This window comes from Patagioenas fasciata, chromosome 21 (assembly GCF_037038585.1).
Source record: "Patagioenas fasciata isolate bPatFas1 chromosome 21, bPatFas1.hap1, whole genome shotgun sequence".
Taxonomy (NCBI): domain Eukaryota; kingdom Metazoa; phylum Chordata; class Aves; order Columbiformes; family Columbidae; genus Patagioenas; species Patagioenas fasciata.
Window position 1 is genome coordinate 3,770,103 of NC_092540.1, and position 27,704 is coordinate 3,797,806.

At 50.3% G+C, this 27,704-nt stretch overlaps 3 protein-coding genes across 3 annotated transcripts; 2 read left to right on the forward strand and 1 right to left on the reverse strand.

Moving 5' to 3' along the window:
* Positions 1 to 15,577, forward strand: C21H6orf132 (chromosome 21 C6orf132 homolog). The gene is made up of 5 exons (XM_065854542.2): positions 1 to 234; positions 4,404 to 4,519; positions 9,234 to 9,309; positions 9,639 to 12,507; positions 12,836 to 15,577. Exons 1-5 carry the CDS (start codon positions 90 to 92, stop codon positions 12,939 to 12,941), a joined length of 3,312 nt encoding a protein of 1,103 aa, XP_065710614.1. The 5' UTR covers positions 1 to 89; the 3' UTR covers positions 12,942 to 15,577.
* A 1,360-nt stretch (positions 15,578 to 16,937) lies between these two features.
* Positions 16,938 to 22,414, reverse strand: WDR77 (WD repeat domain 77). The gene is made up of 10 exons (XM_065854679.2): positions 22,204 to 22,414; positions 21,917 to 22,102; positions 21,225 to 21,366; positions 21,103 to 21,152; positions 20,449 to 20,519; positions 20,036 to 20,090; positions 19,689 to 19,760; positions 19,477 to 19,585; positions 18,951 to 19,019; positions 16,938 to 18,749 (listed from the first exon to the last, which is right to left on the reverse strand). The coding sequence occupies exons 1-10, from the start codon at positions 22,355 to 22,357 to the stop codon at positions 18,590 to 18,592; spliced, it is 1,068 nt and encodes a 355-aa protein (XP_065710751.1). The 5' UTR covers positions 22,358 to 22,414; the 3' UTR covers positions 16,938 to 18,589.
* Positions 22,415 to 22,442: 28 nt separating this feature from the next.
* ATP5PB (ATP synthase peripheral stalk-membrane subunit b) lies at positions 22,443 to 26,057 on the forward strand. The gene is made up of 7 exons (XM_065854503.2): positions 22,443 to 22,580; positions 22,679 to 22,721; positions 23,619 to 23,764; positions 24,246 to 24,409; positions 24,811 to 24,936; positions 25,146 to 25,325; positions 25,899 to 26,057. Exons 1-7 carry the CDS (start codon positions 22,553 to 22,555, stop codon positions 25,968 to 25,970), a joined length of 759 nt encoding a protein of 252 aa, XP_065710575.1. The 5' UTR covers positions 22,443 to 22,552; the 3' UTR covers positions 25,971 to 26,057.
* Positions 26,058 to 27,704: the final 1,647 nt, after the last annotated feature.

The window sequence follows — 27,704 nt, forward strand, 5'->3', positions numbered from 1 at the left end:
CCCGCAGCCGCTTGTGGCAGCGGCCCCGGCCCCGTGCCCGCCCGGCACGGCGGGGATGCCCGGCTGGGAGCGCGGCGGGCAGCGCCAGGATGAAGAAGCATCACTCGGTCCAAGGCACCTTCAGCCGCCTCTTCGGGAAGCGCCAGCCCAGCCCCCCCGCCGCTTCCCTCTTCGCCACCAACCCCCCCTGGATCTTCACGCAGGAGGTGACATCGGACAGCGCGGGTGGCACCGGTCAGTGTGTCCCCTCCTCCGTTTGTTTGTCCCGGGATGGGGGGGAGCTCTGTGCGCCGTCCCCGAGAAACGGGGGGTGAAGGGCTTGGACGGGGCTGGTGGTTCATTCAGCGCCCTATTGGGAAACTCCGGGAGGTGTTCGGAAGGGCCGGGTGACGAAAGGGACAAGTTGAAACCCGTGTCCCCGCAGCTGGAGCGAACCCCCCCCCCCCCCGAGCCTCCGCACCCGAGGTTTGAGACGCACTCGCTGCTCTCACGGAGCCACAATCCGCTCCGGGAAGTTAAACTTGACTAAAGCGCCTTGATAAATAGTTGAGAATGTGTTTTATTGCGTCTAGCAGCTCTTTCCCACGCCATGTTTGATTCACTCCTTCCCTGGTTGGAGTTATTTACTTGTAAACCTGTTTCTTGAAGGTCTGCGTGTGAGGGGGGAGTTGAGGGTTGCACATTCCTTAGGATTTATTTGTATTTCTTTGTGGTTTTAATTGCAATACTGTGCCCTGGAGGCTCATGTAGGAGGGAGCCAGATTAATAGTAATGGAGCCAGGTAGATAAAAGATAGCAGCTTGTGGATGAAGTTTGGTGGCTGTGAGGTTCCAACAAACACTTCAAGCTTAAAGAAAAGGAAGCGCTGCTTGCTGGGCTGTGCCATGCGGAGCGGTGTCCATGGCAAGGTGGTTACACCGCACAGGCCAGGTTGCTGAAACGGAGATAAAATGAAAGCGCGATGGAGACTTTCACGCCAATCTCAAGCGCAAAAGGAAAAACTGCTGATTTCTAACTGTCGTAAATGTGAGGAGGCTTCAGGCTTCTCTCTGATGTGGTTTGGATTTAAAAGAAAAAGTCGCTGTGTCTGCTTATTACCAGCCTGATTTCCGTGGCTGCAATTGCAGTACAAAGACATTCCTTTCAGGTGTGGGGAACTGCTGTGCGGATCAGCTTGCAGAGTAAAAGCCAGGAGTTCTTGAAATCTGAGCACAACTAAAAGCTGTCGAATCACTCCTTAGCATCCTCTTGGCATTTATATAATGAATTTAACTTGTGTAGGGTAGTGTGACACACAGTGACCGTGTTCAGAGTAATCTGTGTTGAGGTGTGGGCTTGTTGCGATGAGCACGCTCACAGCTGAGCAGTCCAAGGGGCAGATTTTGTTGTGTCCTGACATCCACAGCACCGCGGTGAAACCCCATCCCTGCCCCTATTTCTTCAATATTTGCTGCATAGCTTCATGCCATCGCTGCTGCCAAAAGGAGTCCACTGCTTCTGCTAATCCCCACCTTAGTTTTTCATACAAAGTAAACACAAGTTAAGCAATATAGAATGGGTGTAGGTTTACGTGTCACTGACTCAGAGATTCCTGAATATAGTGACTGAAACGTGCTCCCTCCTCGCTGAGAGCTGCGGATACCCCAGCACCAAACCTGCTACGCCTACTCCAGGTGATGCAACCCTCAAGTAGGAAGAAGTTCCATTACGCATCTTGCAGATTGTGTCCTGGGAAAGAAAATAAGCAATTGTCTCCAGGACGCAGGCTGAATGTCAAAAAATGGCCAAAGCACAGTCGGGGCCGCTTCCGACAGCATCCGAAGGCGTTTCCTGATCCCTCCTTCCAGGAACGCACAGGTCTTACCAGTGACAGCCTCTTAGCAGGCAAGTCCTGTTTATCTAGCAAAGAAAACACAACTACAAGCACTTCATTTTACTTTAATTAAAAGCATTCAGGATAGCGATGCTTAGTAATCTAGGATCAAAGACCTTGTGATCTTTAATCCAGTTTCTCACTGAGTTTACCTAGTGACTTGTTTAATGTAAAACACTCATCGTTTCAAGTCTCTCAACTGCTCTATCACTGCTCCGCGAAGCTGTCTGAATCCAGACTCTCATGTTGCATTGGCCTTAATTCTTGCTGCTTGCTTGCCAAATGGGGTGTCGTGCCAGGGGTTTGGCAAAAATAATAATGATTAATAATAATAATAATAATAATTTGCTGGCATCTGCCATCCTCGAGGACTCCAGCAGCTCCTCCTTTACGCTTGAGCCCCTCACAGGCAGGGAAGCATTAAACTCTTGGTAGGACCACACTAACTCAAGTGCAGGCTGATTAGTATTTTTTTAAAGGTGAAGAAAATGTCCTGTTTGTAATGAATCCCTTGTAGTGGGAGTAATTTAGGATAAGGGTTAGGCTGGATGGGGTTTTGAGCAACCTGGTCTAGTGTTGGGGGGGCGGAATGAGATGATCTTTGAGGTCCCTTCCAACCCAAACCACTCTGATTGTGTGATAAGGGAGAGGAAGGCGCAAGGACGGGGATAGGATGATGGATACTCCCGGGTGCATCCCAGGGTAACTTGTGGTGAGGCGGGTGGGAGAAAGGAAAAGCTCACACGCTTGCTGGACTCGGTGGCACGTCTCAAGGTTATGTGGAATTTGTCTACCTCCAAACACATAACAGGCAGCTCATGCCCAGCCCCTGGTGTGGTCAGGTTCTTCATTCCAGGTGTTCATGCAAGTGCTTTTCTCCTGTGGGAACACACACTCAAGCATTTGCACTCCTCTCTCTCTTTTTTTCCTTCACTAGACTCAATGTCAAGTTGTTTCCTTGGAGCTTCTTGCCTGATTTCTGCCCATCCAAGGAGGGCAGAGACAGTGACAACCACAGCTCCGTGTCACGGCAGCTGGGGATGGGTTGGGGACCCTGGTCACCGGTCCAGCAGCACATGGAGGGCTCAGGCTGCGCCATGTGGCAGCAGGGACACTGGTTTGGGCTGTGGCAGCGGCCGGTTGCTTGCACAGTCTGGGTTGGGGACTCTGGGGTGCAGGCGGCTCCGCGGGCGGGCAGTCCTGGTTTGGGGAGCGCTGCCCCGGGTTTGGGAGGCTGAGAAACACAGCCCTGCTCCTTTGCCTGTGTGCAGAGCTTGCACAACCTTCGCCTTTCTGCTCCTTGGCTTTTAATTGCTGTACGATACTTGACAGAAACTGTTTCTGTGCTTCGCACATGGGGTGTGCATGGGGTTGGGGTTGAGGGCTGCTTCCAGGCTTCTTTTGGGCAGAAACAAAACAACAAACTATTTACTCCTTTGTGTTTTGGTGTGGAGGGTGTTTGCTGCTTCTCACTGAAACCACTATTGAAATCTGTTAGGTGGGACCACTCCTGCGGAGTTTTCTCTCTGATCACAGCTGTTTTGCTCACTTTCCCCCTCCTTCCTCAAGCCCTCGTATTTTCTTTAATGCTGGTCTCCTTGGCTACCAATTATTTGTGTATCTCCTTCCAGCCAAGGTGGGGTTTACATGCTTCAGTGCTTCTGCTTGTTAATTCATGCTGTTAATCAGACACAAAGAACGTAATTAAACTAATTTTATGAGCTTTATTCACTGTCAGAAATAAACCGGCTCAAAAGGCGTGGTTCAAGGTAAAAGCACAGAGCTGGGAACCAGGAGTACCTGCTGGTACCTGCTTGTGACACCGGGGCTCGGTGACCATTCCCTGTTGTAGCATCTCCATTTCTAGTGGGGTTTCGTGGGAAGACATTCAGAGCATTTCTCCATAAGGCTGAGGTGTGGAAGTGTTGTTGTGGCAAACACAATTTGTCCTCCCGTGCCAATTGCATCAGGGCTCAGAAACAAATTGCTCTAGCAGGATGCTGGGGGTGCCCGTCCACAGCACGGAGAGCAGCAGTGACGTCTCCCTCCCACTGTTCCCAGCCTCTGGTTAGCAAAACATGGCGGGGAAACACAGGTGGGAAGCCCCTGCGTCCCCGTTTCCATCTGCGTGTCCTGTTCCCGTCGCTGTGTCGCGGATGTTCCCCTCCTCTTGCCTTAGTCCTGGGCACAAGCCAGAGGTCATGGACACCTCCACTGTCCCTCTCCACTGCATGAGTGGCAGGGACCTGTTGTGATAGGGCTGGGTCAAAAGCCTCTAATTAACTCTGTGCTTTGATGGAACTTTCTGATAGAACTCCCGGGGTCCCGCTCACCTGGGACCTTTCTCCTCCCATCTTCAACTCAGCTCCGAAACACCCGGCTACTCTTCAGAATTTAATGAGTTTTGCCCATCCCCGAGGAGCTGATAGAGCAAATTCTTCACAGTGCATTTTAAAATTAGGTGGTGGCTGATGCTGTTTTTCCTGTTGCCTCAACTGCAGTGCTGCTAACAGTTTTCTCTTCCCCTCAGGTGATGTGATTGAAGTGTATTATGGTGACAATCGCTTCGGGACGGTGACCGACTCTGGCACAGCAACGCTTAAACCTCGTCCGAGAGTCCGGCCGCTCCTGACTTTCCTACCCCTTGTGAGTATCCGTCTCTCCGCTGGGATTTGTTACGGCAGCGCGTGTAACCGGTGCCCAGAACCAGCTGGGCTGGCTGCTGCTCTCATCCTCTACCCAAGGCAAGAGAATAAATGAAAAGCAAAACCACTTTATAATAATGCTGGATATGAGGGATTAGGAGGTGATCTGAGTTCAGGGCTTGTGCTGAACATAGGCAAGATACACAGGCAGGAGACGTAAGCATCATCAGACCTGTCTTTTCAATTAAAAAGAAAATGCTGAGCATGTAGATGATCTAGCTCGTGATGCCTTTTATCTAACTGCTACTGGCTGTATCTCTTTCTGGATCAGACGTGTTGCTGGAGAGAGCAACAGGAAAACTGTGTGCTGTTCACAGCAGGGGAAGGAGGAGGCGATGTGGCAGGTGATGGGTTTTCGGTCTCTGTATGGGGGAAGTTGTTCCCTGCAGAGCTGCCAGTGCTCCAGCAGCACCTGGGTGCAGGGGCTGGAGCAGCGAATGCCAACACAGCTGGACCCAGAGGTGGCTTTAAGTCACCTGGGACTCCAGAACCTCATGTGCTCATTGCTGGCATTGATGCTGCGCTGCCGTGTGTGCTGAGCAGGTTTTCCTGCCCCGTGTAGGGCACCTCTTATCCACCAAAGAGTAGAGCGAAGCCCACGATTGCTCAGAGGTATTTTGGAGACAGCGATAGCTAAATCTGAAGTGACACACGCAGGTCAATGACGACAATAAAACACTTAAAAAGCCATCGGTCTTGACAAGGGAATCCTCTCTGAGATCAGGGGATGTTTTTCCTTCTGCTTCCCTGTCCTTTAGAGCAATCGTCACCTGCAGCAGAAAATGGGCTGGTCTGCTGTCACCTGGGGGCACTTAGGAGTCAATGGGCTTGTCATTTAGAGGAAAATGTGGGGGGAGATGGAGTTTATATATCTATTTGAGAGCATAATTAGGAAGTTATAGGGTTACACAGGTTTTACAAAAGGCTTGTGCCCATGTGGTGCCTTTCAAAAGATGACAGCAGGTGAAAAATCTCATCTGGGATCCAAGTTGAGTAACCGTAGGAGCGGTGCCTGATAAACTGCCATAGCTGGCACCCTGTATCACTGGGTTTTTAGAGTGCAACTGGCCTTTTGCACCTTTTTAGAGCTTTCAAATGCTTTACTAGTGGAAATGTATGTGATAGAGGAATAAACTGCGCAAATGTCCCTGGGATAAATAGCTGTCACCCTAGCCATGGTGCTTTCCTGGGTTTTTTTACCCCTAAATTGCCTTTATGAAGGCTGCTCTCACTGGCTTCTCTTCCTGGAGTACCAGGTTTAACTGAAGAAGTTAGTAGGAATAAGCAGCATTCATTTTTCAAGGACCAGTCTGTGCTGGCTATTATTTTGATTAGGTTTGATGACGATTTGGTTTGGCACGGCCGCTTCTGCTGCCGCGTACATCCTTGCGCTGGGCTGTTCTGCAGCTCCTGCCTTAACCCTTTGTTTCCACCCACCCGCTCCCCTGCGCGGGAGGAGGTTGGGCAGCAGCTGCCTGCGTCCTGTGAGTCAGGAGGATGATCACACACACCCAGCCCGGCAGCAAAACCCACGGGGCTTCGTGTCGTGTGTGCCTGGCAGCTCTCCTCGCACCCAGCACCCATTTCCCCCCCCGAACCACCTGCCTTGTGCCCATCCCGAGCTGGATTGCAGCAGAAGCAGCTTTGCTGCTGCCCCTTGGGTACCACCACAGACCACCCGCTTTCCTGGGTGTAGGCAGAGCTTGGGCGTCCCAGGGGAATAAATTCCAAACTTCCCTAGATCAGCTTCATAACAGTGAATTTGGGGCTAGCTCTTCATTTTTGGAGAAGTCCTTGACCTCTCTGAGACCTTAGGATGATAAGCAGTTGTGTATTGGTGCATTTTTTGTTACAAGCGGCCTCCTTTCATGGGTGGGAAGCTGAAAGGGGGAGCTGGGGACATTGAGGACAGACAGGCTCCCCTCTCCCAACCCAGACTGTGCAAGCAACCGGTCGCTGCCACAGCCCAAACCAGTGTCCCCGCTGCCACATGGCGCAGCCTGAGCCCTCCATGTGCTGTTGGACCCGGTGACAAGGGTCCCCAACCCATCCCCAGCTGCTGTGACACGGAGCTGTGGTTGTCACTGCCTCTGCCCTCCTTGGATGGGCAGAGATCAGGCAAGAAGCTCCAAGGAAACAACTTGACATTGAGTTTAGTGAAGAAAAAGAAAATAAAGAGGATGGCAAATGCTTGCTTCCCACAGGAGAAAAGCACTTGCACGAACACCTGGAATGAAGAACCTGACCACGCCAGGGGCTGGGCATGAGCTGCCTCAGCCTCTGAGTTATGAATTTGGAGGTAGAGGGGACACCTACCGCTGTTCTAGCACTGAAAAGCAATTCCTGGTGGTTACAGTGAAAGCTTCCCTCACCGGGATCCTCGGCGCGCGTAAATCTGATGCGGGTACCGCAAACTGGAAATGCAGGTTCCTGGCGCACCAGCCCGAGCGGCGGAGCCCGCTGTGAATCAGCGGGAGGTTTGCTGGGCTGGGCACACCCCTGGCAAACAGGGAGAGGGAAATAATCTTTGCAGTCATCTCTGGAGACTGGCAGCGTGCTGGAGATGCTTTCCATTTTAGAAGCCAGCTCATGACGTGAGAATGGGTGGTTTTTGGGAGAGATGCTGAGCATTAGCAACTGGAACAGAAATTTTTGTGTGTGTGAAACAGGCTTGCCCAGTTTTTAAGACCTGTTGAAATGACATGTCCGAAATTACTATTTGTTTATGAAATGTGGACTCGTTTCCTCCAGCTTTGCATAGATCTCTTCTGACTGTCATTCCCCTTCTGCTCCTTTCCAAACATGTGATGCATATGTTGCTTTTAATTCAGTGCCCAGACATCTTTGTTTCCCTGTAAATGAGCAGGTATCAGTGTGCTCTGCAGACTGGCAGCGATGAATTTCCATAGCAAATGGGAACTGCTGGGGGTTTTTCTTTGTGGTGTTTGATACCTCATTGCTCTGGACAATTTCATTATTGGCTTTTGAAGCGCCTCTGTTAGTCTTTGTTTTCCCTCTGGCTTTCAGCTGGAGTTAAGGATCTTTCCTCTGTGTTGTGATGTACTTTTGGGACCACTGAAGAGGTGTTAGATGAGGCTATAAGGCTCAGCTAGTCCGATGTTCTGCCACCGACAGATCTGTCCTAACACCTTAGCAGCCCTTGGCTGCTCCATCAGCACCGAGCTGTCTGAGCGGTTGTGTGAATCCCCACTCACTCTCTCCTGGTTCATTCCCATGTGGTTATAGGGGATCTTTGGTCATCTGCAGCGTGGCGGACTTTGCAAGCGAAGCATGGGAATTTTCTTCTTGCTTTGCCAAAAGCTGGTGCGTTCCAGGGCTCTTCTGAGGAGCGCAGGCTGCTGCTGTTAAATTCAGTTCTGACCTCCCCACACCCCGGCCAGCGTGTGATGTTAACAGTGTGTGATGTTAATGTGCCATCTCAGCCTGGACAGGGCTGGCCGTATAAACCCGGCTTGACCTTTGGTCCAGGAGACTTTGGAATCCCGGAGCAACCGCTTGTAAATATAGTGATAATGCCAGTGAAAGGCAAAGGGCACGGGCTCAATCATTATCTGGGCTTTTGTATGCAGAAAACCACTGCGCTGAGTAGGATAACATCTTTGCACAAGGGGCAGTTAACAGCTAATGCAAACAGCAGCCCGGGGTGAGCAGGAGTGCAACCAAGAGCCTGGGAATGGGTGGTGTATCCCTGACCACGGGTCTGCGAGCTCCTGCTGCTCATGGAGCTTTATTTCCTTGCCGTGGGGCTCTCCAAGTGCTGGGATGTGAAAGCCCAGTCCGCCGCATTGGTCACGTAGGTCTGTGCTAGCAGCCTGATCCAGCATCAGTTTGTGTTTCGGACCCGGGTGCGTTAGCGTGTGTTTCGTGAGCAACTCCAGTCCCTCTGCAGAGCAATCTGGGCGTGAGTCACTGGAGGAAAGGAGAGGCTTTGGCTGCTGGCGGGTGTGGGAGGCAGAGCCCTGGTCAGCACTGGTGAGTCAACAGGCCGGGAATATCTCCCGGTGGGTGGCTGTAATTGTCCCAAGTGCCCTGAGCTGTAAGCATCCTCGCAAATGTGTAGGCTGCTAAATTGCTCTGTACCAGCTAAATGCGCTGCTGAGTTTTCAGCATGAATGCAAAGGGAGTAATTGAGAGGGAAACACAAACCGCACGAGTAGCAGTTTTCCCCAGCGTGCTCAGGTATGCTGGTGCCAGTTTCCCAAAAAGTCAGTGCGGTGTGGACGTGACTGTGGCGTGGGCTGGCAGTGCTTGCTGCAGAGCGATACCTGCAGAACCCGTGGGAGCTGCTAAATTTCCTCGGGAGGTGAATGGTGAGAAAGTGTTGCTGCTGATTGTGGGCTGGGGAGCCCTGAGCTTTGGTGTGAAATACCTGGGCTCCCCTCCAGCCCCTTTGCACCCGACTAGCACAGGGGAATTGTGTCCCTGGCTTGTGCAACCTTGATCACTTCACTCGTCCCCTTCAACCTTGTCAAGAGCAGCCACCGCAGGGACCTCCATGTCTAGGAGATGGCCCTGGGTCCCATCAGGCTTTTGTTTGCATAGAGAAATTATCAGCTAGACAGGCCTGCTTGTTGGCACTTTGCTCCAATACCCTGGGTGTAAAACTAACAGCTCTGCCTTCTCAACTCTTGCAGAATGCCCAAGAATCCCATGGGGTGGCTGTGCCAACGCCGTCGGTGCCTGAAGACTTTGGGGAAAAAGCAGCTCTTGGTAAGAGATCATCTCTGCTGGGCCCGGAGGGTGCTGTGCCCTTGGGGAGGGAAGGGTGCGCGCACCAAGCTCTGGAGCAGACAGTCTGATCATGAGGCTTCCACGCTAAAATAGAGTTGACTGTTAATTATTTTTTGAAGTCATTGAAAACGACTTCATTTCTAAGGGGTGAAGCATAGTGGCTCTTACAGTTCAACAGGCTTTAGACAGCTGCTGAGCAAAACAAACTGTTTTGCTCAGCACATTTTGTTTCGTAGGGGGACAGCTGGCCATCGCAGGGCTGATGGAGAAGGTGCTCATGCTGCCACACTCTCACTCTTCCTCTGCAGGCTCTGGCTCCCAGATCAATGGGAACCACCGAATGTACAGCTCGGCGGGGGACCTGCGCCCACAGGCTCTTGAGGGGGATGAGCTGGATGAAGAGATCCCTCCGCCACCATCGGTACCCCCACCACCCCCTCCAATGGCACCGGCACCTGCGCCATCACCTCCGGCCTCACCGGTCCCACCACCACCTGAAATTCTGCCTCCACCACCGCCACCCCCTGAGATGGTGCCACCACCTCCTTCCATGGCACCTCCACCACCTCCAGCCTCTGCCCTGTCCTCTCCCAGCACACCAACTCCTCCAGACTTCATCCCACCGGCCCCACCGGGTGCCACGCCGCTCAGCCGGGCCCCGGCACCCTTCACCACCGGCATCTCCAAGTGGAAGTCCGAGACGGTGCTGAACACGAGGCAGGTGGATGCCGAGGGGCCGCTCTGCCCTGCCGAGGCTGGGGTGCCGGCTGCCCCTGGTCCGAAGGAGAGCCTGCAAGCCAAGCACTGCCCAGAGCCCCACCTCACCTTCCCCAGGTCCTTCAAGGTGCCTCCCCCAGCCCCGGCGCGGTCGTCCTCCATCCCGGTGCAGGACAGCCAGCCGGTCCGTCAGGAGCCCTTCCCCAGGCAGCCGCATGCCCGGCCGCCCCTGCCGCCCTGCTTCACCATAAGACCCGCGGCCAAGGCTCACGCAGGAGGGGAAGCTGAGCAAAGAAATTCCCCTCTGAAACAGGCTGTTGGGAAGCTGGCCGGGCCAGCTCCGGCACCGCTGAGCCCCAAACCTGGTACAGTGCTCAGCCAAGGGACAGATCCTGCCGGTCGCCGGTCCCCGCTGCCAGTGGCCGAGCCGCAGAAGGTTCCCCAGCTGAAAACAGCCAAGAGAGATTCTCCTCCAAAATCTGAATATCTCACTGCGAATGACCTGGAGCTCCCTCCTCCAGACTACCCGACCTGCGAGGATGACTGGAGGGATTCCAGCAACCTGGACAGGCTGCGGAATGAGCTCTCGGCGCTCCTGCGCTCCCCACGGAGGGAAGAGAAGCCATCGGAGAAGCCACTAGAGAAGCCAGCTGCTCCTCGGCCCGTGGACAGTGGTACCAACCATGCCAGCAGCCATAAGCCCAGTCTCAACGGGCCCCAACTCACTGCACCTGCTGGGAAGGACACAGGGTTAACCATGGGAGTGGAGAGTGAGAAGAAAGAGGTGCCCAGTGGGCCCCCCCGTGCCAAAGCAGGCTCTCCCGGTGTGGCGGTCCCCGCTCCGGCGAGCAGCCCTGCCACGCAGACCCGCAGCGTGATGAGAATCAGGAATGAGCTGGAGGCTGTGCTGTCCCTGAAGAAAGAGGGGAAACCTGCCCTGGGGCTCGGCAGTCAGAAGCAGAGCACGGAGGATGGCGGCAGCACCCCATCTGTGAGGAAGAGCCCCCCTGACCTGAGAAAGAGCCCCCCTGACCGAGGTGACTCGGTGCTGCCAAAACCAGCCCCAAGCCCGCTCCCAGCACCAGCGGCTGCAGTGAAGAAGGATGAGACGGGGCATGAGGACCATCCCGCTCCTGCCACTAGCAAAGCCACAGAGAACTTGCCCCCTTCTCCTGTGTCCTTCGATCGCAGCATGAGCCTCCCAGACCCACCCCAGGAATCAGTGGAACAGCCCCCTGCTTCCATCTCCCCCTCGCCCCCCATTTCTCCAGCACAGAGCCCAGCACCACAGCCCAATGCGGCCGTCTTCCAGTACAAAGTGCACCGGGCTGGGGCCAGCTCGGCTGAACCCCCTTGCTCCTCGAGGTCAGCTGGGCCCCCCTGCCCCTCGAGCTCGGCCGGGAGCCTGCCGGGCACCCCTGGAGCGGGGCAGGAGGAGGTGCTGATCCACCCGGTGACGGGCGAGCAGGTGGAGCGGGGCTCCCCCATGGCGCTGCTCCTGGCAGCCCGGCAGCGTGCCCAGCGGGGCCGGCAGGCTGGGGAGGTGGGAGCCGTGCCGCGGGTGAAGCCGCTCCTCAAACTGGGCAGTGCTTCATCGGACACCACCTCCACAAGCTTCTACCGCCACGAGTCCAAGCCCTACACCTTCACCGTGGTGCCCCGGCCTCCCGGGACGGGATGGTCCAGCTCCTCCGACCAGGGCCGGGACACGCGGTCAGTGGGCAAGGTGCAGCCACCGAGCCCTCCCGGGCACCGCCGGGCTGCTGCCTCCAGCCTATTGCGGGGTCTCCTCGAGTCTGGGCACAACCAGCCTGGCTTGTCCTGCCATGGTGTGTCCAGGGAGGAGGAGGAGAATGGGGAGACAGCGCTGGACTACGGGATAATCCCCCCACCCCCTGAATTCAGCAATGAGGCGGATGAAGCCGAGGGTCCCCTCCCCAGTCGAGAGGAGAACCACAAGTGCCCCAGCTTCCCTGACTGTAGCCGGGGCTCGGAGGCACCACGGTACTTCAGGTGGCCTGGCTACGGCCGTGGCTACGGGGGCAACCATGAGCCGCTGGCCTCGCTGCCCTCGGAGAAGAGCAGGAGGAATGGTGACTTCACCCCACAGTACCCAGATTACAGCAGCTCTGCCGGTTACTTCAGCCGCTACCCAAACCCTCGCCCACTGATCAAGAAGCGCCTGTATGTGTCTGAGCCTGACAGCTCCTACCCCCGGGCAGCTGCAGCGCCCCGGGCCGCGGGCACCCTCTCCTCCTATGGCCCCGGGGGATACAGCTCCCAAGGTGGGGAGGGCACCCGCCGCCTCGGCTCCGCGCACAGGAACGGCCCCGCGACCGCGCAGGGCCGGCGGACGTCCATCGACGCTGCTGGGAAAGCCGTGCCGTACGGCAGCGCCGATGCCAAGTACAAGGGCCAGAACGGGGATTTCTCGCCCGCCAGCGCAGCGGCAGCCAGCAGGTATGTGTGCGTCCCCGAGCGGAATCCCTTGTCCTCTGTGTTGCTTTGATTTGAAGACAGGGAGGGCTGTGCTGGCCCCAGGGCAGCGCAAACACCCCGGAGAAGTCTGGTACCTCGGGCTGGGGCTGTGGGTGTCCCGTGGTCCCTCCCTGGTCCCAGCCATCACCCTGCTGCCCATCGCCCTCTCCTTGCTGCGCTGCTGAATGGAGGCGCCAGGCGATGCGAAACTTGCCCTGCGCCAATAGAAGAAAAAACCCAATATTGCAATTTTTAATAAACAAAGAGTTTCTTTGGCTTTCAGTGACTTTCCCCTGTGTTTTCTCTCCAGGCCTGTCCACGGCAGCTCGCAGCACAGCGGACCCACCAACACCTTCATGGTGAGGCCCGGGGCACGGCAGCCCATCTCCTACGCCTACCAGAGCAGCCACCGGTAAACTGGTCCGCAGGGCTGCTCCAGCGCCTTCATCCGGCCGGGAAGGGACAAGGAGGTGCCCGAGTGGGTCACATCCTTCTCCTGGGCACCAGGGATGGTCCCAACCCAGCCAGCAAACGCACTGCTCGAAACTGCCGATGGAGAAGGCGGGGAGTGAACCTGGGACTTGGATTCTTCTCAAAAGACTGTTATGGAGAGTAGTTACCGCAGAGGACTGGCTGCTGTCTTGTTACATGAGCAAACGTGGGTTTCCTTCTCCTATTTCCCCCCCATCTGTATTATTTCCAAAGCTGCAGCCTGGTAGGTCTTCTAAGAAAGCCAAAAAGCACCCTTAGTTCTCTTTAAAGAGCATCACCACTGGAGAGGTTGTTCTCAGTTTATTTGGTTTGGTGTTTTTGTTTGTTTTTCAATTGGTTTAAATCCAACATGCTCAGGAGCAGGGAGGAACCAAGTGGGAGACGTGCATAACAGCAGGGAATTAAAATGAGAATGTGAGGCCAATGGGATAGAAATAGGAGTTTAGAGTGTTGAGGTCCTGACCTCTTCTGTCCCCACCTCCTTCAACAGCCTTGAGCAAATCAATTATGCTGATGCCTTAAGAACAGCTCCTGGTTCTCAGTGCCTGTCCTGCCGAGCCCCCATTCTCCAGGGAGCGACTGCTGGCTTTTGTATTACAGACAAACCAAAGTTTTGAATAGCTCGCTTCCTGAAATTAGAAAGGTATCATTTTCCTCACAGGTGAACTTGCTGAAAAATCACTGTAAGATAAGTGTAAAAACTTGTAGAGAATGTTTTCTAATCGCTGACAAGCTAAAAGCACTTTGAGACATTAGTCTACTCTCATGGAAAGCACTTTCTATTTTCAATACTACACCGTATCATCAGTTCCACTCCAGTGTATCCTGCGTTGCACGCACGGGTCTGTGTGCACGTATGCAGATTTTGCTCTGCAATTCAACTCAAAATTCGGTAATAAACTTTCCTTCACGGTGGAGTTTTCAAAAGAGTTATCTTAATGTCATGTCTTTGACGTTCTACATATTATGTTATTTACAACTCTATCTAATAATTTAACAGCTGTTTCAAATATTGCAGCAACTTCAAAGTATTCTGAACTTTACTTTGCTGTGAATAAGATGAAAACGCAAATACTGCAATCGGTTTAATAGCTAATTCAATTGGCATTTTTATGCCAGTAAGTTGCAGTGACTTGGAGGGTTTCCAGACGCGCTCACCCCAGCCAGTATTGATAGAACATGTTGCGAATATCTGGGTGTTGGCTTTTTAAAATAAGCTGCTGGAGAAATGTGACCATGGAGTACCTGTCTGGGTATTTCAGTGTGCCAGTGTCATGTAGAATAGCTCCCACCTTAAAATATCCAGTTTCTCCATGCAAGGAGCATCTTGAGGATTCTTATTTATCAAGGGAAGCCGCGATACTGTTTGAGTGGCTTCAGGGCCATGTTTTAGTGTTGGAAGAAGTTTCCCCAGTTTAACTCAAAACAAAGAAGGCCCCTGATAATATTGCAACCTAATTGTTTTTTCTTCCCAACACCTTTTTCAAACTAGAAAGTTAGAGCAGTTTGAAATGTAAAGGCTTTTTGGGAGACTTTGGCCTTCAAGATTCACTTTGCCCAGCAATAGGTGTATGTGTGTGGCTTCCTGCCCAACAATTCTTCTGAATTTGAGCGTGTCCTTAGTGCAAGTTTCTTTGATTTTTGAGCAAAATGTGGAACTCCAACAGCGGCACTGGCTTTGAATTTCACATTTGCTGTTTCACCCAGACATGCAATTCATATGTAGTTGGAATATGGTGCTATAGAGCATGGAGTGCCTTGTTTCTAGCAGATGTGTATTTGTTTATATTAACTATTAGAAGCGTGATAATATAAGCCAGTTTTATGAAATAGCCATTATTCATTCGGAGAACACCCATTCTGGGAACGCAGAGTGGACTAAGCTGTAACTAAAGCAGGTCGGGCTCTGCTCACAGTTGTAAAACTGGATAGCGTGGATGCTTTAAGCAACACTTTGGGCTATCCCTGCTTCTTTTGAACAAATTGAGCAGAGTTCTAGTATTTCAGTAACAATTAGACATTTATACCGGGGCCACCGGGATCTGTTTGTGTGACAAAGCAAGCACTGTCAGAGCTCTTGGCAGCCAAAGCACTTAGGGAGACAATTCAAACTGTAATGAAGAGCGAGGGCCGCAGGGATGGGGCAAAGCTCCCTCTCCCTCGGGCAGGTGACTTTGTTGGGACAGCACACGGAGAAACTCCGCTCCTGTTCCTGTTTCTGCTCCTCCCCAGCTCGGTTTGACTGTATAAATTTAGCAACAGAAGAGGAAGAAACTGAGGGGTAGCAATGGAGCAAAGCAGCCAACCTTCTAGCCTGGTCTAAGCAATCCTGAAGCCTGACAAGGGAATTCTTCCCACTTTACCCTCCTCTAGCACAGTTTGGTCGTTCAAGCCTTGATACAACTTAAATTATCCCCTACAGCTGCCTCTTCCTCAAAGCACCTGCTGATGTAGTATAACTGATAGCCGTACTTGTAAAGTGTTGAACAAAATCTCTTATTTATGAGTGCCATTCAATACCAACCTTCTTGCATTAAATATGTCTGGACTTATTCTTTTATTCCGTGTGGTCTGGCTTTTTTTTCGTATTGCTTAAGCAGCCCGTCTACTGTAAGACTGAGATCTTTGCATGTAAGATTAAAAGGACAAGGAAACAGCCTGAACTTGAGCTTACCTAGAGCTTGGTCCAATTTACCAGTTGTTGATATAAACCCTGTGCTAATTGAGGTGTTTTTAGAAGCTCGATCAAGGAACAGCCCCTGCGCCCAGCTGGTTCGGCAGGCTGGCCAAGGAGCTTGTGCGGCTCAGCCTGTGCCGCTGCTATAAATAGTTCTTGGTTTGGAGCTTTTCATCAGTAAAGAAACTCGCGTACTCGTTTGCAAGTCCCAACTAGAATGTTGCACTTGAAAACGCAGGGTGAGCAATGCCAGCAGCAATATAAGAGGCAGGCTGGTCTTCATAGTGGCTTATTCTCCCCATTCCTCAAAACTGTATTTATTTGCATTCTCAGCTCTTTAATCCAGTTCTGGCTACAGATCCAGGTTCTCCACGAGGTGAGTGTGCAATGTGCATCTTGAAATTGTTACTCTTGCCACGACAGATTTATAAGAGTGTCCCCAAATTCAAATGGCACGTAGTCCAGAGACAGCTAAAGCAAAGGGCAAAACCCAGGGAATTCTCAGATTGCTTTGCAGATCACCGCAAAGTCACAAGCACCGATGTGGTATCACCACAACGCTGCGTGTTGGCGTGACTTTAACGCAGCCTTGCCAGCAATGGTACAATCGGGAGCCACGCTAAGACAACATGAGTGACCCTATGTCAACTGTCACTCTGCTGCGCTTGTCTTACGATGGTGAAAAATAACAAGTGGTGAAGAATGAATATACTCTTTAAAGAAAATCGTGCTGCTTTGCCACTTGTCAAGCTGGCAGCTGCTGCCCCCCTGTGGCAGAACATAAAGCTTCATCCAAAGATTTGTATATTTTTGTGCTGCCACACTAAATCTTCAAGCAATTGTAAAACCAGTACTATATCGGTAATGACCTGTTGTCTGTATAGGCATCACCTTAGACCATCATGCTTTTTGCCATGGACTGTTGTGTTTTGCTCACAGGGTGGCAATGTGAGGAATTTGATGTGGTTTAATGCTTGGCATATGAAACTTATTTTTATCTATGTACCATGGAAACCCTGCTTCAAGTTTTGAAAAGCTTCCTGAAAACAAACAAGACCCACAGCCTGCCTTGCACTAGTGCTGAGAATCATAGTGCCCTGGTGCTCAACACTAATAAGGCGCACAGTTATTTCAGAACGGTTTCAATGTCAGGGGCTGAAATCACAGCTTCATTTTAACTGTGTGGATGATCTCAGCTGGCTCTTCAACCCTACAGAAGCAGCCCAGTGAAACTTATACTCAGTTACAAATGATAAGTATGATTTATTTAAAAACTGTCTTCCACTTTTGCCAAGACAACTCTTTTTTCTTTTTACAAACAGCACACCACCTGTTTCGGTTTTCACACACCATCAGAGGTCTGTTACAGGGAACTTTTGGTTGTTCAAGGGGTACTTTTGGAGAAATCTGTCAGTTTTTATCATCATTTACCTTTTTCTTGTCATACATTGTTCTACATCAGGGAAGTTTGCTCTGTAAACACCTGTACGACATGGAAATTTTAAAAAGCAACAAATGAGGTTTAAAAAGACTGCGAGAAAAGTACAGAGCCTGGGAAAGCTTAATCTGCCTAAAAATTAATTGTGGGCTCTACATAATTTGCACCAACTAAAACCTATGTTTATGCAGGAATAAGCCCACTGGAAGTGGTGTTTTAGTGTTGCTATCATGCTAAAGAACCAGGAGTAGCATTCATTTCAACAGTATTGTTTCATTGGTCAGGACTTGCTTTATTCTGTCTAGGCAGTATCAGGACGGACCAGGCCACGTCTAGAGCAGTGGCGATGCATGCAGAGCAATGATTTTTGGGTTTTTTCAGTTAAATATGTTAAAGGGAAACAGTTTAGTTTGAAAAGTATGTGGCATATTACAAAAAAACCCACCTCTAAGGATCCTGGGGAGTCTGTTTTGAGGATGACAGGAATGCCCGGTCCCCTCAGGCTCCAGCACAGAAAATCACTCATCACAAGTGCATAATGAGTCTCGTTTATCACTAAGCAGACTCTGTTTATAGAAGCACGCAAATGCAAACTGAAGTCCTTAGTCCAGTTTTTCCCTTATATAAACTTTTGTTCACAGGTCTTATCTTTGAGTAAGTTGTCTTCAGCACAGAGGAGATGAAACATGGTGTCAAACGGCCCAGCAACTGCTAATTTCTCTTGGCTTTCAGCACATTACAGTGACAGCCCCTTGGAGCCAAGCTCAGCCAACTTTGAGCACCACGGATACCGGTATTTCAGGATGTGTCGGGTGGAATCACAGAGGTGTTTAATTACAGGGCTACACTGGGATCCTTATCATACAGCACACAAGGCTCCTCACACCAAGCACTGGGATCTGATACCCACGGATGGAGCAGAAGCGCATAAGCAGCACTCACCACAGGATCCACACTAGCAGATACTGAGACCAACCCTTCTGGTCTTAAAATGCATCTTCCCATTCAGTTGGAAGAACTGATCCACACAGTGAAGAACTTTCCTCAAGGGTGAGGCTCTCACATCCAACTGGCAAGAAGTGTTTTTAACCTCCCCCTAGAAATGTTTCCATTAATTACATTAATTCTGTGAATGGTTTTGAGAACTGAGGGAGGAAATGGAGTATTTTTTCCTTAATGATACATAATTCCCTATCTCTCCAAGTCTCCTCTGTGCCTGAAGTCAATTTTTTTCTGGGCAAAATACTGAAGTCTTATCACAGATGAAGCCAACTCTTGAGGAGAGGGTAAAGCTTGGTTTGTAAGTAATTTATGCCTAACTCAAAATTACTACAGGAACCGTCTTGGTCACAATTTCAAGGCAGACAACAAACCATACCCGCTCCAGTTCACACACACCTTTGACTTCAGCAGAAAAAGTAATGCCAGGAAGGAATTTGGACCGTGAGTTTATAAAACTACTCATTTACACAGTTGACTCCAGAAGCTTCACCAGTTGGTATGGGGATAGTGTGATGTAACACCTGGTGATCCCATCCCACCGTAGTGAGCAAGGCATCGTCCGAAGGAGACCACGACAAACCTTGGACAAAGTCTCGATGAGAACGGTTTCTGAAACTGGAAAATAATGAACAGTTCATTAGCCACAAAGCACTGTCACTACGGGCTTGTGCAGCTCCTAACTGTTAGTTTGTTAGGATGATGCTCCCCTATTTAAGGAGCGTTTTCATCTTCCGCTCAGCACCATGGATAAATAATTAACTTAATGAGAAGTCAACAAGACAAACAGCCACAATAATGAATACGTTGTGTACTTACACCTCTGAGAGGTCTGAGTCAAGAACAGCTACTGAACAGTCTTCACTGATCGTGGCCAGTAAGGGTGAGCTAGAAGACAGACATGACACCATGGTTAGAACAATCAAATACCAGAAAACTTGAGGATAAACTTGTGAAAAGCACATTTCTTAGCAAGCCTGACCCAGGTACAGTGAGTTAAGAGGCATCAAATCTTACAAAAGTGTTTGCATCATCATTTAGCACATTGCCAACACAGTGAAAATATCCTATTAGTCTCAAAAAGCAAGTAAACCTTCTTCAAGCAGAGGTGGCTGTAATTAGAAAAATCCCCACAGTGAGTGGGTCAATAACCCTGAACACAGCAAAAGAGTTCTGGGCATTCACACACTTCATGTCAAAAGTGAGACATTGGTTTACTCTATTCTTTACTATCGCTCTCGATAAGAAGACCAAAACTAGTACTCTCACACTTTTTACTCTAAAAACAAATAAAGCTTTCAAGTGTATGTAGTCACACATTCTATGTCAGTATATCAGACTGTACCTATGTGCAGAAAATGCAAACCCCGTGATCCTTCGGTCATGCACAGTGGAGCTGAGGGCAGCATCAGGGTTCTTTGTGTCTACTAGTGCAACTGTTCCACTTTCATTGCCTTCAAGAGAGGAAGGGAGAACGAGGTTATTAGCAAAACGGTCATGTGAAAAGCAAGACCTTGATTTGTCTGGTGAAAGTCAAGTAATAAGATCAGTTCTTACCCAAAGCAAAGATGTCACTTTTCTGTGGATGCCACATGACTGAGGTAGGGAGGTAATTACAGGCACTGCAAACTGCAAGTAAATAGATTTGGATTAATGTAAAAAGAGTCAGTACAAAGATATTTCTACACCATCTCAGTTAGCACTGCTACTGTACTAAAAGAAATACTTAAAAGCTTGTTGTACTTCTGTGATACTGTTAGACTTCCTTAGGTTTTAACAGGCACTTCTGCCCCAATGGGCAGATCGCTAGATTTGAAGCTACACAGAGTAAAGTCAGCCATAAACTAAATTATTTCTTTCAACAAAAATTCATACAAAAGCAGTAACTGCAAGCAAAAACGTACCAATTCGAGTAGCTGGTTTTGGGCATCTGGTGTCCCAGAGTAAAGTTCTACTGTCCTATAAATCCAAAATGAACAAGAAATTTGTTACAATTTCATTGTGGCGGCGGGATTCACTGCAGAACTGCTACCAACCCACATTCAAACCCACACCACCTCTTCCTCTGTGTTAAAATGATGCTGCCACTAACTGCAAATCAGCTCCTTCAGTCATCCCCAGCCCTAGGAGCTCATACATTTTAATATAAATCTGTAGAAATTAGCTTTGTAAGCTGCCTGGCAACTTTATCAGACTGGAACATTTAAGTAACACAGGTATGCAACTTATAAAACCATAGGTGGTTTCTCAGCAAGTACATTTAACTGTAAATAACTGAAGTTAAATTGGGTAGAGTTAAACAGAGAACGAACTTTACCTCAGCACAAGACAGGAACACGGTGTCCTTATCAGGACAGGAAGCCACAGACGTCACCACATCGGAGTGAGCTACCAAAAGCACAAAAGGACAGAGAGCCTCAAAGATCGTATCCAACTTTTCTGCATATTCTCAGGGACCTCTGAAGGCACAGCAGTATAATAATTTATGCCCAGATACAGCGTTAACATTTGCTCAGCAACAGGCAACTGCTTCCCACCAAACTGATGAGCTGCCAAATCCAACCAGAGCCACTGCAGGCCAGTCGCTGTGATCTGCAAAAGCTTGAGGAAGCCTCTCCAGACAAGAGGTCAGTTCCAAAGAGGAGAGGATCAAACAAAGTACGGCCTCTGCTGTGGCTGGAGATGGCAAAGCCACATCTCCAGGGGATGGCACCTCCTGTGAGCGGTTGCTCGAAACATATGGGTTGGGAGATCACACGATCACATGCAGGTGGACTAAAGATTTCAGTACAGAAGAAAGTGAGGCAAACTAAGCCATACAGCAGTCATGCTGAGGGGAGAAATGAAGAGGCAAATAAATTAGGCCACGCCAGAAACCCCACAGACTGGCAAACATTAGATCAGAGCCCCAGGTGTGGTTTGGCACACGGGAGCTCACCAGGGATGCTGCAGGACCAAGCGTGGCACTCACCTCTGTAGGAGTGCAGCACCGTCTGCTGCGGCAGGTCCCAGACCTTCACGCTGCGGACAAGAACCAGCACTCAGCACCCAGCGCCGGCCCCGGCGCGGGGCAGCCGGGCTGGGGACACTCACCAGAAGTCCCTGCCACCGCTGACAGCCTGGGTGCTGCCGGCCAGGACGGCCACCGCCATCACGATGTCATCGTGCTCGTATTTACAGAACTTGTTGACAATGAGGGTCTCGTTCTCCTCCAGCTCCCATAGCTCCACAGCACCTGGAGGGAAGTGAGGGGGGCACCCACCTCAGCTGGGGGGGCACCCAGCTCAGAGAGGGGATCAAGGGGGGATCCCTGTCACCTACTGGAGTCAGAGGCCACCAGGATGCCCCTGTGGGGAGGCAACCATGCCAGAGAGGGGACTAGGGGGGATCAGTGTCACTTACAGGAGTCAAAAGCCACCAGAATGCCCTTGGGGGCACCCATGTCAGAAAAGGGACCCAGTGGGGATCCCTGTCACTTATTGGAATCAGGGGCCACCAGGATGCCCCTGGGGGGGACACCCATGTCAGAAAGGGGACCGGGGGGAATCTCTGTCTCTTATTGGAGTCGGGGAGCACCCATTGTCAAATAGGGAACCTGGGGGGGGATCCCTGTCACTTACTGGAGTTAGGGACCACCAGGATGCCCTTGGGGGGGCACCCATATCAGAAAGGGCACCGAGGGGAACCTCTGTCACTTACTGGAACCAGGGGCCACCAAGATGCCCCTGGCGGGGGGGGCCTTACCTCGGAGAGAGGCCCTGGTAGGGGGGATCCCCATCACTTACCGGAGTCGGAGGCCACCAGGATGCCTCTGTCCGCCACCCAGCACAGGTCGGCGACCCCCGCCTCGGTCTGCACGCCGGCGGTGCAGAATCCCTCGCTGGGGGCACGGCGGGGGTCGGCAAACACCCAAAGCGAACCAGTCCAGCAGCGCCCGTTCAGCCCCGAGGCGCCCAGCAGCAGGGCCCCGTCTGCGAGAAAGGAGCCGAACAAACAAACCCGGTGAGCGCCCGAGGGACCGGGCAGCCCGACTCCCCCCACCCCGGTCCCGTGTCCCCCCCCCCCCCGCGACCTGCGCGGTAGTGCGCGCGCTCCAGGTGCCGCTCCATGCAGGCGGGCGCGTTGGGCGGGATGTTCCACTCGGGCCCGGCAACATCTGCGTCCTGCTCCCCGGCCGGCGGGGGTGCGGGGGCCGGCGGGGGCTGCTCGGGCGGCGGCTCCTCCATGGCGGCGGGAGCGGGAGCGAACCGGCGTGTGTCCCCCCAACGTGCTCCCGCCGCCGCCGCCTCTCGCGAGAGTTCCCGCCCCGCCCCTCTCGCGAGAGTTTCTCTGCCGCCATCTTGGTGCGGGGGTGGCCCGGCGGTCACCGGGACGAAGGGCAGCCGGTCGGTCGCACCGTTACTGGCCCCTTCCCGTTCGATATGTTATCCCGCCTCGTTCTCCGCGCTGGTGAGTCGGGGGGAGCGTTGTCTCCGTGGGGGGTGGTGGGCGGGGGGGTGTCCTCGCCGAGCTCTGCACTGACGCGCCCTCTGCTCCTCTCCCCTCAGCCCCGGCCGCGCTGAGGAACTTGGCGCCTCCCGCCACCGTGGGGTGAGTACCGGGGGGTCTCAGGGACACATCCGCCCTTGTGTGTGAATAACGTTAATTCCGCCGCTTTGTTTTTACCCTTTTGGGGGTTCTGGGGGACAGCACTGTGCCCTTGTGGCCAGGAAGGCCAATGGTACCTGGGGTGGGTTAGAAGGGGGTGGTCAGTAGGTCAGAGAGGTTCTCCTGCCCCTCTACTGTGCGCTGGGGAGACCACCCCTGGAATATTGTGCCCAGTTGTGGCCCCTCAGTTCCAGAAGGACAGGGAACTGCTGGAGAGAGTCCAGCGCAGCCACCAAGATGCTGAAGGGAGTGGAGCATCTCCCGTGTGAGGAAAGGCTGAGGGAGCTGGGGCTCTGGAGCTGGGGAAGAGGAGACTGAGGGGGGGACTCGTTCCTGGGGATCAATATGAGAAGGGGGAGTGTCAGGAGGATGGAGCCAGGCTCTTCTGGGTGACAACCAATGGTAGGACAAGGGGCAGTAGGTGCAAACTAGAACACAAAAGGTTCCACTGAAAGAGGAGAAGAAACTTCTTCCCGGTGAGGGTGTCAGAGCCTGGCCCAGGCTGCCCAGGGAGGTTGTGGAGTCTCCTTCTCTGCAGACATTCAAACCCGCCTGGACACCTTCCTGTGGAACCTCAGCTGGGTGTTCCTGCTCCATGGCGGGGATTGCACTGGATGAGCTTTCCAGGTCCCTTCCAACCCCTGACATTCTGGGATTCTGTGATACTGTGGGCTTAGAAAACAGTTATAGTCGGAAGTAACCTCTGGAGGTACCCGAGTCCCACCCACTTCCCCACAGGAGGTGTGTCAATGAGTTTGTCTATTTCTAAGTGTGTTCCAGTCTCAGCTAAGCATTAATTTTTTTAATAGAAGTTTAATTGAAGCTTTCTCGTTATTTTAGTGTATTGCATGTCACACGACCGCTGCACACAACGCAGCAGCGTTCAGCTCCTTTGCCACCTCTGCCTGAGAAGGGAGGAGAAGTTCGGCATGGTTTGATCCCTGAGGAATTTTTCCAGTTTCTCTACCCTAAAACAGGAGTTACAGGTTAATATATACTTCTGTTCAAAAAAGAAGTTTGTTTAGTTATGCTGATTTATTTCTGCCCCCCACTTTCTGGCAGCTGAAAAGGTAAAATATTAGGGAAAATTATTTTTGTAAATGCAGAAGGAGATGCCAGTGCAGCACTTCCTGGCTCTAAAGTTGGGCACATGTGGTTTAAAAAAAATGCCAGAAGAACATAGTGACCTTGATCTTACCTGAAGATATTCCTACCTGCTGACCCTCAAAACCTTTAATCAGGGTTTTTTTGCTCGTTTCCAAATGAGCAGGTCGCATGTGAGGTGCCAGTTTATTCTCCTTTTGCTGAACACTCTCATGGTCCCTTCCCCTTGGTAGCATTTGGTTTCTGCTTTTTCCTGCGGTAGAAGAGAACGCGCTCTGATCTTGTGGGCCTTAAACCTTTTAGATGTTTGACTTGAGCCTCTTGATGCTTTGTACAAATAATGCTGCTTTGTTTTTTCTTCAGGGCCTTACATGTTGGGAACTGGACTCCTGCTGTATCTTCTCTCTAAGGAAATCTATGTGATTAACCATGAGACGGTTGCATCTGCTTGCATATTAACAGTCATCATTTATGGCGTCAAAAAGTATGGGGCTGACGTAGCAGCTTTTGCTGACAAACTTAACGAGGTAAAAAAACCCAACAAACATAATTGAACTTTTTAGTAGTTAATAACTATTTTAAGTGATCTGCTTAAATATTTAATAGAGTTCCATCTCATAAAAATCTGAGTGTGTTATCTTGGAATGTTGTTTAAATAAGCTATGTTTAGGTCGTATGTTGGTATTGTTACATAAATCTTCAAAAGCAAAACATCCATCATGAACGATTTGGGTTTTTTTAAAGTACAATTGATTGGCAAAACACAAGAATTATTGTTCACATCGTTTAACCTCAGCCTTGGTGCCATCCACTTTATGCAGACATTTCTCAAATCTTCATGCAGAATTTCACAAGTTCATTACAGGTCGCTTGTTCTGCTTACGTTTTACTTCTGTGCTGAATCACATGTTTTTGTTTCTTCTTTCAGGAGAAAATGGCTAAAGCTTTAGCTGTGAAAAATGAGGCTATTAAAGGTCTTGAGACTGCCATCGAGGAGGAGAAGAAGGAGCAGTGGAGGGTCGAAGGCCGCAAGTACCTCTTTGACGCTAAGCGGGTACGCAGCTCCGGCTTTACTGCTCGCTTCTGCAGTCCCCGCTACGCACTTGGGGCGCTTCTTAGATTGCGAACGAGTACTAAACCATTTACCTGCTGTGTGTTGCAGACAGGGCCAGTCCCACCGCCTGATCCAGTGAATTTGCTCTTCTGCTGCTGCTTTGTATTCTTGCTAAACCCTAACCTTTCGATTTCATCTTCTGTGTCTAGAACAATATTGCTATGTTGCTGGAAACAAATTATCGGGAGAGATTGCTGACCGTGTACAATGAAGTGAAGAAAAGGCTGGACTATCAGGTGGCCATGCAGAATTTAAAGCGTCAGAAAGAACAAGACCACATGATTCAGTGGGTGGAGAAAAATGTCGTTCAGAGCATCACACCTCAACAGGTACTTGGGGCTTTTTAATCTGCTTTACAATTTAGTCCGTACAAGCAGGCACTGTCCAGTGATTCTGGTTTAAGCCAGAAGATGCTGGATCATCTTTGGGTGACTTCCAAACAAAGCTGTGACGCATTCCTACTACTGAGTAAGAGCTAACAAGCCCAGTTACTGGGTACCAGGTGTTTGAGTTGCTGGTGACTTGAGCCAGAATTGTGTGTGGTGTTTGTTCTTGCAGCACAGAGCTGAGCTTGTGATAACAGGTCAGGGAATTCACTTGTAAAATACTCTGTGTGAGACCGTGGCAGCTTCAGACCTGCAGCTGGGCTCTAGATGGCCTTTCTTTAAAGGAATGAAGCTGAGAGCAAAAAGGAAATCGTGTTGTTTGCACTGCACGCAGGTGCTTTAATGCAGGTCATTGTTTGGATTTGAATCTCTGACTTCATGAGCCATAATTATATCTGTAGCTGATTTTGTGGGTCTAAAAAAAGAGTATCTGAAATGCATTAGAATGTGTATATTCCTTGTTTAAATGTCTTTCATGAGTCTTCCATCTGAAAGTTGTCTTCCTTTCTTTTGCAGCAGAAGGACAGTATTGCAAAGTGCATTTTGGACCTGAAGGCGTTGTCGAAGAGCGCACAGGCAGCGGTGTGACCGTGTCTGATTCTACCAATGTGTCTCTTTACCTGCTGTTGGAAACTGTATGATTCTAAAGTGTCATTAAACAAACAAACAAACTGACTGCTCTGCTGTCTTTCACTAGCAACAGTAATTTCCTTTTTGTGTTTGAAGTGGCTGGAATGGTCACATAAGCAGCTACAGTTGATTTATAATGGGGAATTATTTGCAACTATGTATGTGCGATTCAGTTTGGTTCTTTGTTTGGTCATGGACGAGTCCAGGTATAAGATACAGAACTTCACAGGGAAAATTTCTGGTGCCAATACAATGATCAGGTTTAGAATGCTGTGTGATAATGACCTACAGATACCTACTGTAGTTGGGAACATGTGAAATCACAATGAGAGCTGATCCAGTACTTGGAGGTATGTGGAAGGAATATCCATGTTTTAAAAATGAATGGGATAAAAAAAAGGCTTCCATAACAAAGCTTCAAATAGTGAGAGAAGCATTTTGCTGTTCTATGGAAAAGAGGGTGTAGCTGACAGGAAATGTTATCAAGAGCTACTGGAGAACTTGACTTCAGCTGAACTCGCCAGTATGAAATTTAGAGGGTGAAATGGAGAAGATAATTCTAGATGGTGGGTTTTTTTTTTCCTGGATTTTCATAGGGGGATAAAAAGCGTTGCTTGCTGCTTTTTCTTTTTTGCATAACAAGGAAAATAGTTTTATATGTGTTATGGTAATACACAGTATAAGCCTTTTCATTCTCGTATCAAACTTTTTCCCTGAAGGGTTTTGTCGTATCTCAAAATGTCCCAGCTGAGCAGAGCACCTCCCTGTGTGTCATCTCATCCTTTCTGTGTTGAGAAGCGATTTATTTAGTAAATAAGTAAGCAGGCTGGGGTGTGCTTACGTGCCGCTTTTATATGGATTTGTGCTACAGTAGGGAAATACTTATTTTTCAGTGAAGTTAGTTAAATAGCAGAGATTTCTACAGTTTTCAATACAACAGTTCATCAAATAAAATATTCTTTAGAGGGAAGAACATTAATGCAACTGCAGCTGAGATTCAAAAAAAAATCAACAGTCTGAGAATGCAGGTGTCTTTCATAGTTTCCTGTTTTGTTTTTTTTTTTAATAAAAGTGAAGTTGCCCAACTTCCACATTTGTGTAACCAGACGCATGAAAGACACTTGAACTTTAACTGGTTGGACAGACGTTTTCACAAAACAGGTGGTTAAACTGCGCTGGCACTCGAGTTCTCTACCAGCAGGCGGGCAGCAGCTCTATGGTGCGAGGTAAGACAGAGCCGTATCGCTTTTTTTATAACTTATTTTACTGCTGTTGTTGCAAACAATGTGCTTTTTGACTTTGTGCGGGAAACTGGGAGGTCAAAATTGAGTGACTTGTGCAATGTGGGCACACGGGACACACAGCAGCAGAGAACAGGACGTTCATGTTGCCAGCAACGCTTCCATGTCATTCAAACTGTGCACTTTGCAAACGGTGTAGTGAGAAATACCAGGGGTAGGAATTTTGTAGCAGAGTGATATTTTTCTGTCTCTTAAGATTCCACCCTCAAATTTGAGAAATTACCGTTTAGTGGAAGGAAGTGTGAATTGAGAAAGAAAAACTTAGAGGGGCATTTTGTCAAAACTGTTTCAGATGATGAAAATGTAAAGTTCAGTTCTAGCTGCTGCAAAAATAAAACCGTGGGTGCTTTTATAGTTATGAAATGCACTCCATCCTTTTGAAAGAAGGCAG

Excerpts from the sequence above, each read along its gene's own strand:
- WDR77 (XM_065854679.2), bottom strand. The coding sequence starts at position 22,357 with ATGGAGGAGCCGCCGCCCGAGCAGCCCCCGCCGGCCCCCGCACCCCCG. Across the intron at positions 21,367-21,916 it reads CCTGGTGGCCTCCGACTCCG|GTGCTGTGGAGCTATGGGAG; the intron begins GTAAGTGATGGG and ends ACTTCCCTCCAG. Across the intron at positions 19,020-19,476 it reads TTTGCATTTTCTGCACATAG|CTCACCCTTACTGGCCACGA; the intron begins GTACAGTCTGAT and ends TCTGTCTTCTAG.
- C21H6orf132 (XM_065854542.2), top strand. The coding sequence starts at position 90 with ATGAAGAAGCATCACTCGGTCCAAGGCACCTTCAGCCGCCTCTTCGGG. Across the intron at positions 235-4,403 it reads GGACAGCGCGGGTGGCACCG|GTGATGTGATTGAAGTGTAT; the intron begins GTCAGTGTGTCC and ends TCTTCCCCTCAG. Across the intron at positions 12,508-12,835 it reads AGCGCAGCGGCAGCCAGCAG|GCCTGTCCACGGCAGCTCGC; the intron begins GTATGTGTGCGT and ends TTTTCTCTCCAG.
- ATP5PB (XM_065854503.2), top strand. The coding sequence starts at position 22,553 with ATGTTATCCCGCCTCGTTCTCCGCGCTG. Across the intron at positions 24,410-24,810 it reads TTGCTGACAAACTTAACGAG|GAGAAAATGGCTAAAGCTTT; the intron begins GTAAAAAAACCC and ends TTCTTCTTTCAG. Across the intron at positions 25,326-25,898 it reads AGAGCATCACACCTCAACAG|CAGAAGGACAGTATTGCAAA; the intron begins GTACTTGGGGCT and ends TTTCTTTTGCAG.